Consider the following 16,507-nt stretch of genomic DNA (forward strand, 5'->3'; position numbering starts at 1 on the left):
CATCAAGAATGGTGCCATTTGACCATTACAAAAAAGAAACCATTGAACCAAAACAAAACAATGAGTTACAGGGTGCCTGTCAGCTTTCTGTGTGTCTTCAAGACAGAGCAAGAACAGATTATTTTGAGGTATCCTGCACAAAGCCTCTGCAAGGATCCACTAGGCTTAAGATTCCCAAGTAAACAATCAAGGGGGAGTTATTTTACATGAGCATCCATAAGGGGAAAGGTTTGAAACTGAGATTCCTGTACGTGCATCTAAGGAACAGGCTGGGAATTTGGACATTAACAGCAACTGTGCCTGCCTCTCAACCACAACAGCTGAAGCCCCTACCCACCTGCAGATGCACACTTCTACTTACACAAACAGGCACATCTACACTTTTGTAAATCCTATAGTGTCATCACAGCAAGTATGAATCTTGAGACTTCAGGTGTAAAAACTACTGCAAGTACAATTCCTTACTTTTTCACTAGCCATTTATTATGGGCAAGAGATATACTGTCACTTGAGGAAAAAGTCTACTATTTTTCCAGGAACAATCCTGTTCTCTGAGATAATACATTACTAAAAAGGGGGTTCCCCACTCCAGATTATTTTGAAAACCTAGGTTATTGTTTCTCATGGAAAGGAAGAGCAAGACCCTTTAAATTCTTCCACATTCTGAGGTCAACTCCATTCACTGTACACTTCACATTTAGGATATGATTTAATTTCTCACCAATCTGTAAAAACTTCAGATCTTCCAGGAGAAAATTATTTACAATTTTTCTATTCTTGAAAGTGGAAGACTTATTCTTCCATGTGAGCATTTGACAGAAGCCCTGCATATTTTCCGAATTAGCCTCATGTCAAAGCTCGCTGTAGATGCTTAAGCCTTATCTGCCTCTTCTGTTGACTCTGACTAAACTAATGATCCCAGAAACAACAACAGTAAGAAGGCTGAAGGGACAGGGAAATAACAATGGCATCTCTGAGAATTAACTTTCCTGTTTGTGTCTTCCATATTATTTTCTCAAATATTCTACATCCATGATGCATCTAAATAAACACCATCCACCCAAAAGAAGAAATAAATTCAATGGGAAAACAGCACCACTGTCTCAAACTCAGTGTGCAAAATTTAACTGTCTTTACAGCTAAAATCTAATCTAAAGGAAAGTTGCAACCACATCATCCTTCTTCTGAGTTGGTTACAGTGAAATAATACTGCAACATATTTAAATAATTTAAATATTAAAATATTTATACATTAAAATATATACACTTTAAAAAGATTCAAGGATGCATCAGTGAGCTGGATGGCTCTTCAAGAGTCAGTAAAATGCAGATTTTTTTAATGAAGTATATCACTGGGACAGGTGGAAGCTTTTGAAGCATGGTCACCAGAAAGTAGAGTGCTATAAGTCCCTTGCAAAAAGAAAGATGCAAATCCAGGCTATTTTTCCAAAGGAAAGGGAGATAAAAAGTAGGAGCTATGGGTCAAGGGGACCTGTTCAATTGTATTGAAGATGAAAATGCTGCTCAGTGCACCTCCCTTCTGTGTTGTGAGACACAGCTATCTGGTCTGTGCCACCTCCTCCTGGCACAGGCAGTGCAGAAGCACCAGAGCTGAACCTGTACCAGGTCACACCATTCTCTATTTTCTTCCCAAAGTACTGCAGTAAGGGATCAGTTCCAATGCTTTTCCCACCTCTCTCTTCACTGCATGGTAAATGCACGTCAAATTTGAAATCTGGAATATGTGTGAGTTTTAGTAGCTTCATTAGTATTCATTTTTGAAACTGTGAAAAAGTGGATAAAAACATACCTTCCTGAAGAGTATTTTTTTATGTGACTGGTTCTGCAAATTTTTATAATATTTTTTTATTTTCCTGCAACATATTAATCTGTTATGAGTATGAAATTATTCCTCCAGGGAGAACAGGAAAGATGGATGAGGTCAGAAATTTTTTTTTACTGTACACAACATGGAGGAGATATTAGAGATGTTAAAAGAAAAGGTATCCTTCAGACATGATTCTTAAATATTTAATCAGCCTTCTTCAACTGCTTCATTCTGATCTGTTTTTTCAAGATTATTCACAGAAACATTATTTAAATGTTTTTCCCCTCATATGAGTATGAGCACACAGGGAAGGGAAAGTAGTTTTATTTTGGTTTTTATACCAATAATAAAAGTAGTAAGTTTTTTCCTAAACTCAAGCATGGGTCCTACTGTAATTCAGCAGGAACAAAACAGTATGGAAGAAAGCATTCAGGAAAATACTTCTGCCACAATATTTAATTTTTTTAGTACTGAAATGCAGCAGAGTCCTTGAGCCTTTACACTGCACCTGAATGACTGTTCAGACAGACTCCTGATTTATTAATATCCAACTTTTATAAAGATGGATAAAAGAGCCATCCTTACAAAATCAGCTCTCACTTCAATGCACTTCTAATTCACCAATAGTCTCACTGCCTACTTCTCATAATCCTTGCATACCCATAGACAAAATATTGCTTTTAGAGAGAACTTTATTTAAACCCTTACATCAGAATCTCTGTAGCATTAAAATTCCATTTGTGAAAATATGTTCTATCTAGTTGAACACCTTTTTTATAATGCAGAACTGGAAAAAATATTTCTTGCAGTGCTTTATAAAAGCCTGTTCTACAAAGGAGAATTTACTACTCTGAATGTCTAGGGGCTTCTCTTTATTTCTGTCTCCCAAATGATATATAAATGCATAGTTTAGGGAAAAAATTATAAAAGTACGTGAAGATTAATCATCCAGTACAAGATTTTACTGGTCACTAGCACTTAAATTTATTTCCTAACTTCTTTATAATCAGAACACACAGTGCCATTTTTGCTCATTCTTCTCAGCATTGCTGAACTGAGAACTTGAAAAGGAGATTCCAGCCCAGCTGTGATGACACTGTCAAAAGAGTAGGAATGTGATGTATTCAAGTTGCTGTGCACTAAACTAAATCTTCATACATAAAAACCAGAGGAATCCTGCATATACATTGTTTATAATTAAATAAATTTGCTGTATCATTCAACATAAGAATTGATTTCTTATGCAAATATACATAAATGAGCAATAGATGTTTTGTCTGAATGACAAACCTTGAATGCTTGATTTTAACTTACAAAAATCCCAAAGAAAATTTAAAAAAAAGAAACAAACAAAAAACCCCAATCACAAACAAACTGTAGGCAAATGCTTACACAGCAGAAAAGGAGCTATCCTTCTTTGGTTTCTTCTTTTCTCGAGCATCACTAAAATCAAGAGCAGCTTTGTCCATTCCTAGTAATTCACTGATCCTGTCACGGCCATAGAATTCACCATATTTATCCATTACCTAAAGTTAGAAGGAATATTCAAAAAAATTCATTAGTGGGGTAGATCAGCAATTATTTGGCCTGGATCTGAAGACAAGAGGTTTAACATACCAGGAGCCTGAAAACAGTGCTTCATGACTATGGATGACATTGTGATCACAAGATCTTGAACACACAGTTATGGCAAAAATCTACTTTCAGTGAATTCAAACTAGCCCCTATCTATTCCTTTAAAAATTAACATGTTTCACAAGTAATTTTGCTGGAAATATGCTTGCTTGCTTTCATTCTGACTGAACACACAGCTCCTTCCTAAATATTATCAGTCTCTTCTCATTTCAAAAGGACATAGAAACACAAATTTTTCCATAACAAGATCATAACTCAGTGACTCCTGCAGGTGAAGAGGTATTTTGTCAGCTTTCTAATAGGAAAGGCTTTAAATATTTATTGATTTTTTTTCCAGATTTTTAGAGAAGCTTTTTTTTGTAGCAAGTAGCAAGCCTGAAAACAGTGCTACATTATATGGACTATTTTGTAGACTGGGGATTGAAATACAAATACATATAAAAGAAGACATTCATTGCAAAATAGCATATTTGAAGACAGTTAAATCATACAGCACAGTTCCTCAGCCAAAGCTAAAGTCTTCCACGCAACTTAAAACCATACTCCTTTCCTTTTGATTCGAGCCTTCCTTGACCATCTACATTGACAGAAGCAATGTAGAATTTTATTTTCCTTCCTAAGTACTCTGTGAGAGCTACTGCTTCCCCTTTGCTTAGACAGACATGTAGAAATCTCTATATAATAACTTAAAATATGAAAAAAAAAATTTCCATAGCAAAACGAGTACACAATTCAAAGGAATCTTTTTGGTCAGGTTGACCTAAGACTGTTACAAAGCAGAAGAACTAAGAGTATTAAAAAACATGTTTCCAAAAGTATGATACAAGATTGGCATTAAAGTGTGAAGGAGTGGTAAATGTGATCCAATAACGTGTACACCCTCCCTTTCAATTGTGGCCAAACACACAAAAAAGATTCTTCTTGCTGTAAGCTGTTGTACAAGCATTAGATTTATTTCTGAAGAGCAAGCTGAGAAAACATTTAAAATAGCATTTGTAAGAATGCTCGAGCCTACAGGACTACAGTGGCACAGGGGCAGGTAGGAACCCAAATTATGGATTCACAGTGAATGGATGCTCTGCCTGGTCCCTCCCAGGGCAGCCCCAGGAGAGCCTCAGACCCAAATCTGAAACCATCCCAATGAGTCACTGGTAAAAACTCTCCAGATCACCTGCCAGACTAAGAGGATTACTGCCAAGGGATGCATACACTATGCAACCCATAAGTCAGATGTTATTGGATGTTACAGGGAGAAAGCAAAGATGGAGAAAGGGATGGATTTAGGTACTTGGGGAAGAAAAACCATGGGAAAATAGAAAGGTAAGGGACAAAAAAGGCCAATACATATATATACCTTTCAGGGATTTATAGCTGCCTGATTATGCCCTGTACCTAAATATCTCAATTTGTCCTGTCTTCTTATTAATTACTTTTTAACATTCCATTGGGTGAGGGATACCATTCCCTGTGTATGGTGATGAATACATAAATACAGACAAGACATTTTACAAAATTTGCATTTTGCATACAAAATTCTTCATGTAATTTCATTAATGTATTTGAATTCCTGTTTTATACAAAATCTGTATGTAGAAAAAGTTTGAAATATATAAAAGAATAGTTGTAAGAACGTGGTAAGGAATTCTGTGTATTCAGAATTGTAAATCTCGAAATCCACATTGAGTCAAAGCTATATTTCAAAGAAGGGTAGTCCACATTTCTCCCATCATGAACATAAACATGCATTAGAATTTTATTTTAACCTCATAAATCTTTTTTAAAAATAAGCCTTACCTTTCTTTTCACAAACTTGTCCCAATAGTTATTTGGAAAAGACCTGAAAAACACAGATAAACAAGATTACATTTTAGACAAATATATACCAATTCTGTTTCTAAGAGTCTCTGTGTGGTGGCTACCACCAGTCAGTCACTTGTGAACACTCTGGAATGAAAGTTGCCAAATGGTGTTCAGCCTACCATGTAAATGTGAGAAGCAGAGCCAATGCCTGCACATAGGATTCTAGAGCAGCTGCACCCCACACGCAGCCCCAACAGGCAGAGAAGCAGAATTTTAAATATGTGATGCAAAACACAGCTCACTCTTGAACTTACAGCAATGCACAACCATCATCACTGTCCTTGCCAAAACAAATCCATCCCGTTTCTTTTTTCTTTTATGAAGAGAAATAATTTTAAGGCAAAAATTTGGGAATGCATAAGATTAAACAGTAATAGTAAAAATTATAGTAAACATTAGCCTTGCAGGTGCCTGAAAATGTTGTACATCCTTGCCAGAAATATATCTCTAATAATAGTTTAGTTTAGACAAGATGGATGAAAAGTATGTAATTGGGGAAACAGAAGAGCAATTACTTACAGGGTTATAATGAGACAGAGTAAGTAAAAACTCACTGTGTGTTGATTACAAGTCTATCCCACTGTCCCTTAATATCATCCTCTGATGGCTGCTCAGTTATATATAGCCCATCAAATTCCAACTTCCTTGCCACTTCCTTTTCTCTCTTAAAAATAACCAGTGGAACCTGCAGTTGAAAGAAAACACAGGAATTATGTAAAATGCACTGATATGTCTACAAACTTTAAGAAAAACCAGTTGTGAAGAAATAAGTATCAAAACTGAAGAAAAAAAAATAGTACTTGAAAAAATTAAAAGACTTAACAATTTCCCAGAACACAGAAAAGGTATTGATACACTAGGGTCAGGTAATTCAGAATCATTAAACTACAATGTTCTAAACAGTTGTAAAAAGATGTTCAAAACACCTGAAGAGGGTGTATCCTTCAAATAAAAACAGTTTTTCAGTAAGGATTAGAGGTAGTCAAGTGAAAGAGACCTAAAATATCTTTTTAATCCTTCAAAATTCTAGTTCCAAATATTATTTTGGGATGACATTTTTTTTATTTCATTTTGATACCCAGAGATGCTACAGGCTCCTTTCACTCATTAAAGAATTTTTGAGGTTTCACAGTGGGAAACAAAGTGTTTTGCTGCAGAGAGCAAAGACTCTAAGCAACAAAAAAGGACTGTCAGCAGCTGAGACACCTAGCCAGGCTTTACCTACAACTCTCTTTCACCAGCTAGATGACTTCAAACGTACATTTTAAGAAGGCAGATATAAATAGTGGTCCAAGTTGAGTGAATTTTTCTAAGAAATATGTTACCAAAAAAAAGTAAACTCTACTCTTTCCTGGAACTATTTCACAGATCCCCAAAATTTACCCACCTTAGATTATCTACCTTGACTGTAATAGTAGTCAAGATTATTACTATTTCAGTATACTCATGGACATGGATATAACGAAATAGTAATAATGAAAATCAAGACTACTCCAGCAACATGGTGATTACATTAGATACTATAAAGAAGAGTTCCAACACTATTTTCAGACAGCTAAATGAGAAAAAATGTAATGGGTTGCATGCTAAGCAATATTTAGAAGCAAACTTATCACACACAGGCCTGCAGTTCAGAAGATTTTGGACCTAAAGATCTCTAAAAATCGAGACTGAAACCATATTTGGACCATATTTTGGTTTCAGAATTGGAAAGAAGTCAATTAATTAAGATAAATACTGATAACAATGTTTTTTCCCTTCTAGTCAAAGAATAAATGTTAAAAATTAAAAAAAAAAAGTAGCATAAAAGGTCATAGTAGAAACAAACAAAAAAGTAGGAGGTGGGAGAAGAAAACATCTCAAAAATCAGAAACCTAAGCTTTCAAGCTGCATGGCAAGTAATGGAACAAAAAAAGGTTCAGTATCTATTGACCTGTAGGGATACTTAAAGTAGAGATGAAAATCAACACTAAAACATGATGAACATTTCCTCGAGCTACAAATGCAGATCATGTCTTTTAGCACAGAACAAATTACTAGCCATTGAAAGAGGAAAAGAAAAAAATTAAGGACCACACAAGACCTTAACAGAGATATAAGGACAAATGAGCAGCTGGGTCATATCAAGGGTCCATTTAATTTAGCACCATCCTGCACTTTGACTTACAGCTTTTGCCCTGGAAGTGTGTAAAAATAGGGGAATAACATGTCAGATATACTTCTCCCAGCTCCAGAGATTTATGAAATTTGGTTTTGTTAAACCACAATCAGCATTTTGCCAACCAAAGTGGCATCTTTAGTTTTCACATCCCTAACAGAGATCTTCTCCAAGACAGTCCTTTACAAGATGCTTAGGCTCCTGCCAAAACACGACCAGCAGAGTGTGTGTGTAGGAACAGCAGGCATTTTATAGCCACAATATGCAGCAGCAGTAGTCCAAAATGCTGCACTCTTTTCAAATGACCTAATTGACAGACCAGTCACGCAGCATCTGAAATTGTCATCTGTGTCATGTGTGTTCACACCTTGTCTTTGGCAGTCACAAGCAGCTCCTGAAGCAGGTTACTGCTGTAACTGTCTGACAGCAAATCAGACTCTGGCCTACAGCCTCCTGAACAGACACATCACCTAACACACACTTTCTGCGTACATCACACTAACAACCCAGATTTCTTTACACAGTGCCCCAACCTGCTTAAGCAGGTTGACTTTGTTCTAGGTTATACTGCTAGACAGATTAAAAAGTTTAGACCTAGAAAAAAGAGGAGTTTTTTTTCTTACTTTCAAACAATAATACCCTATGATGCAGAAGAATGAGATGACTGTGTGTAGGATAGCCAAAATCCGCAGTGTGGGCTCCATGTAGCCACTGCTTTCTTCCAGGACATAATGCACTGCAATGACCCTCTCATCATCACTTTCCAGGATGTTCAACTTGGTACTTTCACCATCAGATACCACAGGAAGCTCCTTTTCTTCTGTCACAGCAGATGTGGAGACCTGTTTAAAACACTTAATATTGCAGCTGTACTCCTTTGACAGGAGCTTTACAATACTACAAGCTAAGTTGTTGAGCTGAAAAACTGATGCCAAAGACAATATAACCGTAAAAAAACTTCAAAGAAAATTTTTTTTTTACATAAAAATGTCCACAAAGAATACCTCAGCAAGACCTTTTCATCTTGTTACACCAGTCCATGAAAATATGCTTTTTCTTTTCCTTTTTTCCACTGTCTGTCCATGTTACCAAATCTGGTCCATGATGAATTTTGTCACTTCAAATTCAAGAAAGGGCGCAGCCCTCTTAGAAGAAACCCCTAATAGTAGTCTTTATCATCACAGCTCTCTGCCAGAAAATTATTCAAGTCCAGACTTGAGTTGCATTAATGTTACTAAAATCTTGAAAAAATCAGAGATATTCTAGGCAGCTTATAATGATGTGACTCCTGGCTGTAAAAACCTTTCAGGAGAGCATAATGGCACAAGAAAACATCTCAACTGATATGGATTAATTTAAGTTACCTGTGAAGTCTCAGCTTGGCAGGTTCAGTGTACTGGGAAATAGAGCATCTGAGGCAAGCGTGTGCCTCTCAGCCTGCTCCCTTTGTCCTAGCACAATGCTCTGTCAATAGCTATTTGTGTAATGGAAGTCTATTTTTACTTACCATAAACATTTCAGCTGTCATCATGTTAGATTTCTGAAGGGGTAGGATGAAGCAGGCATTTAACCTGTTAGGTCAGGCAGTTTTACCATAACATATTGGGTACAAAACCCAGATGTTTTCCAGTGTGCAACTTAAAAAGTAATATTATGAGAAATTTACCTTATAGAAAAGAAGGATGAAGTTGATGGCAAAAGCAACAAATAACGCCAACATCCTCATGTTGTAAAAGTTTCGTGCAAAATAATTCTGAAAAGAGGACAGAACATAAATATACTTTGCCTAATAAAGATTCAACCATCATTAGTAAATTGCTGCTGAGGTGTTTTTTTTTTTCCCCTTATGGAACTTTTTAATAGCATTATAAATATAAAAAGACCAAACCAACAAATATTTTGAGTGATGTACAAGTTCTACTCCACACATGCTATACAAATTCTACTCTACACATGTAATAATCAATAAAGGGCATTTTGTTTCACTCCATTCTTAAAGGATGAAGGATTTCTAATTGCCTCTTACATATATTTTATTATCTTCTCAATACACTTGGCAACAACACAGAGACATCACAATGTAAGAGTAATGTAATAATACAGAAGTCCCTATCTTCCCTATAGTTCAATATTCAAACATACAGCAAATTGCTACTTTTACCATAAAATAAAAACCCTTGCATATAAGTTTATTTTAAATATTTTCTATTCCTAAATGAACTGCATTTTTACCAGGCCAGCAAAAATTCACGTGTGACATGATTACCATGAATAGAAAGCTTTTCTGACATTCTGTCACTATCAAAAGGACTGCAGAAATGTACCTTTTCCCTTTACAGCACACATTTTGAATGTTTTAACACTCCAACAGGAATTCTGTCATTTTTCAGCCCTAATCATAGATGACTATTAGATAGTCATATATGAATACTATCTAATATAAAATGAGACTATTAGAAAAATATAAAATATTTCTGACTATCTAATATAAAATGAGACTATTAGAAAAAAGTTTAGCTAAATTCACATTATTGCAATGGGAATTGTAGCCTAAAAATGTATCTCAGTTTGAAAGCCAAACTTAAACACTTAATTTCTTAATAAGATTTTGACTGCAGTTTTGTAGTTTTGCTATGTTCTCATAGAAGTAGGCCACCTCTACACAATTATATACTATATACATAGCAAAAGTGTATTTCTTTTTGCTTTGCATTTCACTCTGGTCTCAGAGAATATGAATGGATTTTAAGCAGTTACGGAGCAAATATTATCTGATATTTTACTGAGAGACTCTCAGATGCAGTTTTACATTTCCACAAAGTCTTATTTTCTACAGGTTTTGAAAAGCTTGAGAAATACTCACTTGCTATTTCGCAAAAAAAAAAAAAAAATCTGCAACACCTTTTCTTACTCATTTCAGGTTAAGCATTGTCTCTTAGTTGATTCTTTTTATAGAAGAGCTTGTGAATTCCCAAAAGTGTCTCTCTGGGAAGGAGAAATTCCTACTGTCTCACTAGCTGCTGTAAAAATTCAGGAATTTTACCCACAGAAAAATGCATGGATGTTTTTCAATGATGCACAGGCATCTCTGAATGTCTAGGTTTGGGACAATAATCGTCTTCCTAAGAATTAATATATTGTATACTAAGTTATTTGTGTGTTTCTTTTCTCTAACATTCCCATTTAACCTTTGCTTCATGTCCTTTTTACGGGCAATGGTGGATAGAGAATGTGGTCCACCAGATGCTATTTGTCTTTATATTGTTAGAATATGGTGGTACAAGTCTCTGCCAACAGCTAAACACAAGAGTTAGACAACAACTTACAAGAAGCTTCTGCTGATATGCAATGATATTCTTCCAGAAAACTGATTCCTGAACTTCTGGTTCTCCGTATCTGTGCGTATGCATTTGTCTTAATTTCTGTTTCCCTTTGTCTTCCTTGGTTTTCTCTTCTTTTTCTCCATCTTCTCCTCTTAGGATACAAATGAAGGCAAAATAATGTCAAATTAATAAAATTGCTAAATTAAAATCAGACCCTGAAATAGGCTATTGCATCTTTTAATGAGGCTCAAGTAGACATGATTCATGCAGTTCATGCACATAACAAATACCCCTCTTCAGTCCAAAGTGTTGGCAAGGGTGACAGTCTGGATAAGGCCACAGATGAACTCACTGGTTCAGCACCCTGAAGTGGGAATGCTAGCTGGTAGAGGCAGGTAATCAAAAATCTGCCAACCTTGCTATCAGAAGTTCTTCATAATTGTGCACTGATTCTTGCAGTGACAAAATGTCTGTAAGCTCACAGCTCTATGTCTACATGAGTGCCTACATGTTTAAGCGCTCCCCTCCAACCTCATGCACTTAAACAATCCAGTTCCCACAAAGGCTGCAGAAATCTTTGGTTCTTCTTGCACTTACAAGTCAAACCTCAAGTTTTAAATTCTGCATTTCTGCCCACCTGATGAAGCCACAAGTACCCACTCCAGGAGGAGATGAACTAAGATTTTGTCAGCATCTGGTGTGTGAGTATCACCATGCTGTCTCATTAGAGAAAGTCAGAGTTTCACGAGCTGCCTTCTCCAAACAATGATCTAAAGAACTGCGAATTGTCTTAGAAGTTAACTTGAACTGTCAGCATGATAGATGAAAAGATCACAGAAGTCCATTTGAAGCCAAACCAGAGTGAGAGGCAACTTCTAAATTACATTATTTATTTCTCTGTTCCTATCTACAAAGAGAATGACTGATGTCCAAAGCCGGCTCCTCTTCCTAGAAGACATTTGATAAACTTTCACTTGAAAGTTTGTCACATCAGGAGTAGCTTCAGGGCAGCTAATAGCACCAAGCACTGTACTCTTGGCAGAGAATACAGGTATTACTGCAACTCACACAGTCAAGGAGAGCAAACAACAGTGAATGGCCTTCAAAAGTCAGGAAGACGCTCCCTCACAAAGTTACAGTGGCCAAGTTAGAAAATTGCTGCACTGATTAAGAAGAGTTTTTGTCATGGACAAATACTTGTCATCCCAGAAGAGCAGTAATTATTAGAGTTTGAAACTAAGGGGTCAGAATTTTGACAGTGATAAATGAGCTACAGAAACTGTGCACAAAAATGTACATGTGTCAGGAACCATAAAATACAAGGATGGAGATTCACAGTTTTTACTGATTAAAACCAAGTAATCAAGTACTATATTTTGCTTTCCACTATTTTATTCTGAGCTAATGGCATTAACATTAGATTTTAACATGTCCTAAAAGGGTTTAAATTATTATTGATCAAATATCTTCATAAAGATGTTAGAGTACTCTGTAATTCATTAAAATTTTACTGGAATGTTAAGATTTTGCAAAATGCAAATAACTCAAAACATGTCATAGCAAATGGGAGAGGGTAAAGCAGATTCAGTCTCTACCACTGATGGATAGCAGGTCTCTGGAACTCAGGTGCTCTTACAAAGTTTTCAAGAAGTTTTTTTTCCAGCTTTAAGACTTGCCAAGAAAAGTAAAATCAATTAAGCACATTCTAAAAGAAATTAAATGCACATTACAAAGGATACTTCTGGGAAGAGTAATTATAGAATCAGAGTGGTGCTTGCTACATGGCATTTCCTTGCAAATGTGCACAGATGAGGAAAATTGTTAATAAAATACCCCAGACTAATTGGAATGGGAATGGACAGAAAATTAAAGGCAAAGGAGTACAAATGAACCTGAGGTTTTTTTCAGTGAAACAAAACACTTTTTTTGTAGGATCAGAGGTTAAAGTAAGACATACTCAGCTTTTTCAGGTTCTGATTTTGTTTCTTCTTTCTCTTCCTTTTCATCTTCTTTCACCTTCTCCTACAAAAAACAGGATTAAAAACTGTGTGTAAATATTATTATACAGTACAGAGTTAGTTAAAAGAATACCTAGAATACAGAATATTAGGGGGTTTTCGGTTTTTTTGTTAAACAATGGAAAACCTGAAAAAATATGATAATTTGATTTACATTAATGAAGAGAGGCAAATTAACACTGAATTAAAAGCAATCCAAAACATTATGTACTTAGAGAAGGCTGTGGAAATTCAAGTTTCTGACATCAGAAAGAGTAAACACCAATAATTATACATGGTTCTTTAAAAAAGAAAAGTCAGAAAACCCAGAAAAACAAAGATGCAAGTTTTATTTCAAGACTACATTTAATATATGAAAAAGAGAAACAGCTATCAGATACAGAAGATACAATTACCTGGATTTTTTCCTGTACCTCGGGCACTGGGGCTAAGGAGGGAGTGCTCAGTAAATCACTCAAACCAGCATTTGGATTGTGAGGGATCAATTTATACTGTCCACCTTCTCGTTTCAAATCCAAACCAAATATATCTGAGAGTAGATCACTCTCTTCTGTTAGAGTCTGCAGATCTGTCAAGTCTTCTGCAGGCAATGCAGCTTCCATTGGTTTCCTCTCCCCTTCTTCTTCTTCCCCACGCACTTCATCCTGAGTGGGATCTGGCATATTAGCCAACAGTTCAGCCACCTTGATTTTCTTGGCTCCTTCCACTAGGCTTCCTCCAAGCAGCAAACTGCATATGATGCGAAAAAAGCCCCGGACAACACTGCAAGCAAAATGTAGTAAGCCCACCAAAATGCTCCAGTAGGAAGAAAACAAAGCCATGACCATGTCCTTCATGGTCATTTTCTTCACTTTTTTCATTTGTTTCTTTAGACTCTTCATGCTGAGCATTTTCATAAGAGTCATTAAATTATACTTGAGAGCTACTAAAGCTGACTTCATGGTCACGAGAGAGAAGAAACCCATTCTAGGATCTTCTTCCTCAGGATTATCTTTCTCATTCTCCTCTTTATTAGCTGACCTTTCATTCAGATCTGACTCAGAGATCTGGGCAGCCAGTTGCATTTCAAATATAGTATCCTCACAGAAGTTAACAAAAAGCTCCATCTTTTCTTTCTCCCCACCTTCGTTTACAACATCAAATATAAACTGTCTCTTTGACTCTTTTACCTGAGGTTTTTCCCACTGAGTCCGACTTGACTCACTTATTTCAAAATAAACTCGTTCAATGCGCTTTGCGCTGCCCATGATTTCTATACGTCCGAGGAAAGGCTGAAAGTAATTCAGCACACTCTCTGAGAGCTCCAGGAAAGTTTGCAAGCGCGTATCATGGGGCATGTGCTCTGACAGGTTGGTCAGGAGAACAGCGACATTGAAACCAATGTCTTTTGCAGGCTCATGAAATCGTTTCACAAACTCCTCATAGTCCAAAGTCTCATTCTCATCTGTTTCAGCACATGACAGCAGAAACTCCGTTTCAGACTGAGTGTAATGCTTATGGCTTTCCATTGCCCTGTGAAAATCCCTCTTTGAAATTATCCCTTTACCATCAGGGTCATATTCTTTGAATGCATCAGAGGAAGTCAAATCTTTCAATTTTAAGAACATATCAAAAAACTTCAGAATCATCTCCACATTGTTTGATGATTCCACAAGCATATCAACCATCTGCTTTCCAATAGTTCCATTCACAACATTACCTAGAAGTAATGACAGGATATTAGAGACAATGTCAGCAAAATTTTGGCAAAGAAAAACGTATTATAATGATTAGTGAAGCAATCAAAGAGTAAGAATGATAAATTATTGGATAACGCACTCACATGAGAAAGCTAGCTATATTTTAGAAATCTTTTACTATTAACTCTACCCTAAGACTTGGAAAAAACATGACTAAGTATTTGCAGTTACAGAAAGGAATAATTAAAAAGGCTTGTAGAGAGGGATCATACATTTAATGCAGTACTAAAACTGGGGTAGCATATTATAAATTTCACTATAGTGCAGCACAGATAGATCGAATGTCACTAGTTCGCTATTATATGGATGAGCAGCTCAGCAGGTTCCATACAGAGCACAGCCTACTAAGAATTTACTTTGCTTCTCAGTAACCTTCTATGAGCCTAAAGCCTGGGGAATCAAAATTTCAGGACCTTGAACATAGTCACTAGATGAATGAAGCCTGTTCTTTATGGATAAGATCACTACCAAAATAAATGCAATATATTAAGGTTGTTAATGAAATGACTGAAAAATGATTTTGTCCCCAGAAGTCGAGATTTCAACTTAAATGTAAAAACCTCCTCATCTAACCCAAAAGATAAGTCAAGTTCACCAAAAAAAAAAAAAAAAGTCAAACTTTTCCTAGCTCTGGATTTTATAAAGTTCTGGCATTCAGAATTAATATAACCTATGTCAACTACCCTACTTAAATCTCCCACAAACTTTCAGACCTGAAAGGTCTTCTCACAACTGAGACAAGAAAATTAAAAATGCAAAGAAATATAGAGCACTATCTCTCAAATTAAGAAAATTACAAAGGTAAAAACTTTGCTAGAACAACTATGAAAGAGATTTCACATTTTTACTACCTTCCAGCATAGACAGCAACATGACAACCATATCTTTCTGAAGATCCATTAATTCCTTCAATAGTTCAATTTGACTGGAATCCTAAACAACAAAGACAGTATATAAATATAAATGATATATTGCTTTCTTTGACATTTATTTATGTGCATGCATATTTCAGCTTGTAAAAAGCAGACTTAGAAATTAAGACAATAGAAACATTAAAAATGGTAATACAGTGAAAATACTTAATTGCTTAACTCCTCACAGTTTATTTACACCATCATCTGTTTAGAAAGAGTAATTTAATAAAGACAAAACTGAACATGGTAAAAGATTTAAAGCAATAACTGGGTATCTCAAGGTCACAGATGATGCTTCTGTAATGTTTCCTGTCAGCTAAAATATTGTCACTTTTGGTGTCATCAAGTTTACAGCTATGGAAAATTGTCAAAATAGCAATAGCAGTAGCACATAGAGCTCAAAGTATAACATGATTCAAAAAGAACAATTTCATTATAGGCCACTGAACTTTTTGGAGGGAAAAAGAAAAGTTGAAATAAAATGTTGAAATATTTATTAATAAAGTTCTATTAGTAGATCTTTAGACATGCATTAAATTGATTTTTTTAGCCACCTCTTATCTCTGATAAGAGAGTTTATTAAGTTTACTACGTGACTTGCCTGGAGTCTATCTGGATAGAATTATTCAACTACTTAATTTCTTCCTCAGTCATACACTGCTGTATCATGCCATTGATAACAAATACTTGAGCAATGCTGGACTTCAGTGAGTGGTAACAAACTCAAGGTACTTTATGGCTGTGGCAGGATGCATTGCCCTGATAAAGCTTATCTGCTTGGCCTGGAACCCAGTCAGGAGATAAAGCAGTGCAAGCCATCTGTGGTGAGCTACCATAGTGCTATTTTTAGTGTTGAATATGCTAAAAGGTTGGTCTGGCTTACCATCTTTAAACACACACCTGTCCCTTTGAAGTCAGACTTGAGAGATAAGCTGCAAAACTGACCTAGTGGCCTATGACTGCCAGCCAACTTCTTTCTGCTATAAAAATCTCAGGCCACTTTCATACAGTTAGATTCTTCCACAAACTTGA

At 35.9% G+C, this 16,507-nt stretch overlaps 1 protein-coding gene across 1 annotated transcript in view; it reads right to left on the minus strand.

The window, feature by feature from the left end:
* Positions 1 to 16,507, minus strand: part of RYR2 (ryanodine receptor 2) — a 384,205-nt gene that overhangs the window by 16,213 nt on the left and 351,485 nt on the right. Inside the window, exons 89-97 of the mRNA XM_041485449.1 lie at positions 15,413 to 15,494; positions 13,218 to 14,521; positions 12,762 to 12,826; positions 10,808 to 10,955; positions 9,148 to 9,234; positions 8,105 to 8,323; positions 5,878 to 6,008; positions 5,258 to 5,300; positions 3,221 to 3,354 (exon numbers count right to left, since the gene is read on the minus strand). Of these exons, the coding sequence (XP_041341383.1) occupies positions 3,221 to 3,354; positions 5,258 to 5,300; positions 5,878 to 6,008; positions 8,105 to 8,323; positions 9,148 to 9,234; positions 10,808 to 10,955; positions 12,762 to 12,826; positions 13,218 to 14,521; positions 15,413 to 15,494 (2,213 nt within the window). The remainder of the gene's footprint in view (positions 1 to 3,220; positions 3,355 to 5,257; positions 5,301 to 5,877; positions 6,009 to 8,104; positions 8,324 to 9,147; positions 9,235 to 10,807; positions 10,956 to 12,761; positions 12,827 to 13,217; positions 14,522 to 15,412; positions 15,495 to 16,507) is intronic.

Source organism: Pyrgilauda ruficollis, unplaced genomic scaffold (assembly GCF_017590135.1).
Source record: "Pyrgilauda ruficollis isolate IOZ18807 unplaced genomic scaffold, ASM1759013v1 scaffold70, whole genome shotgun sequence".
NCBI lineage: Eukaryota > Metazoa > Chordata > Aves > Passeriformes > Passeridae > Pyrgilauda > Pyrgilauda ruficollis.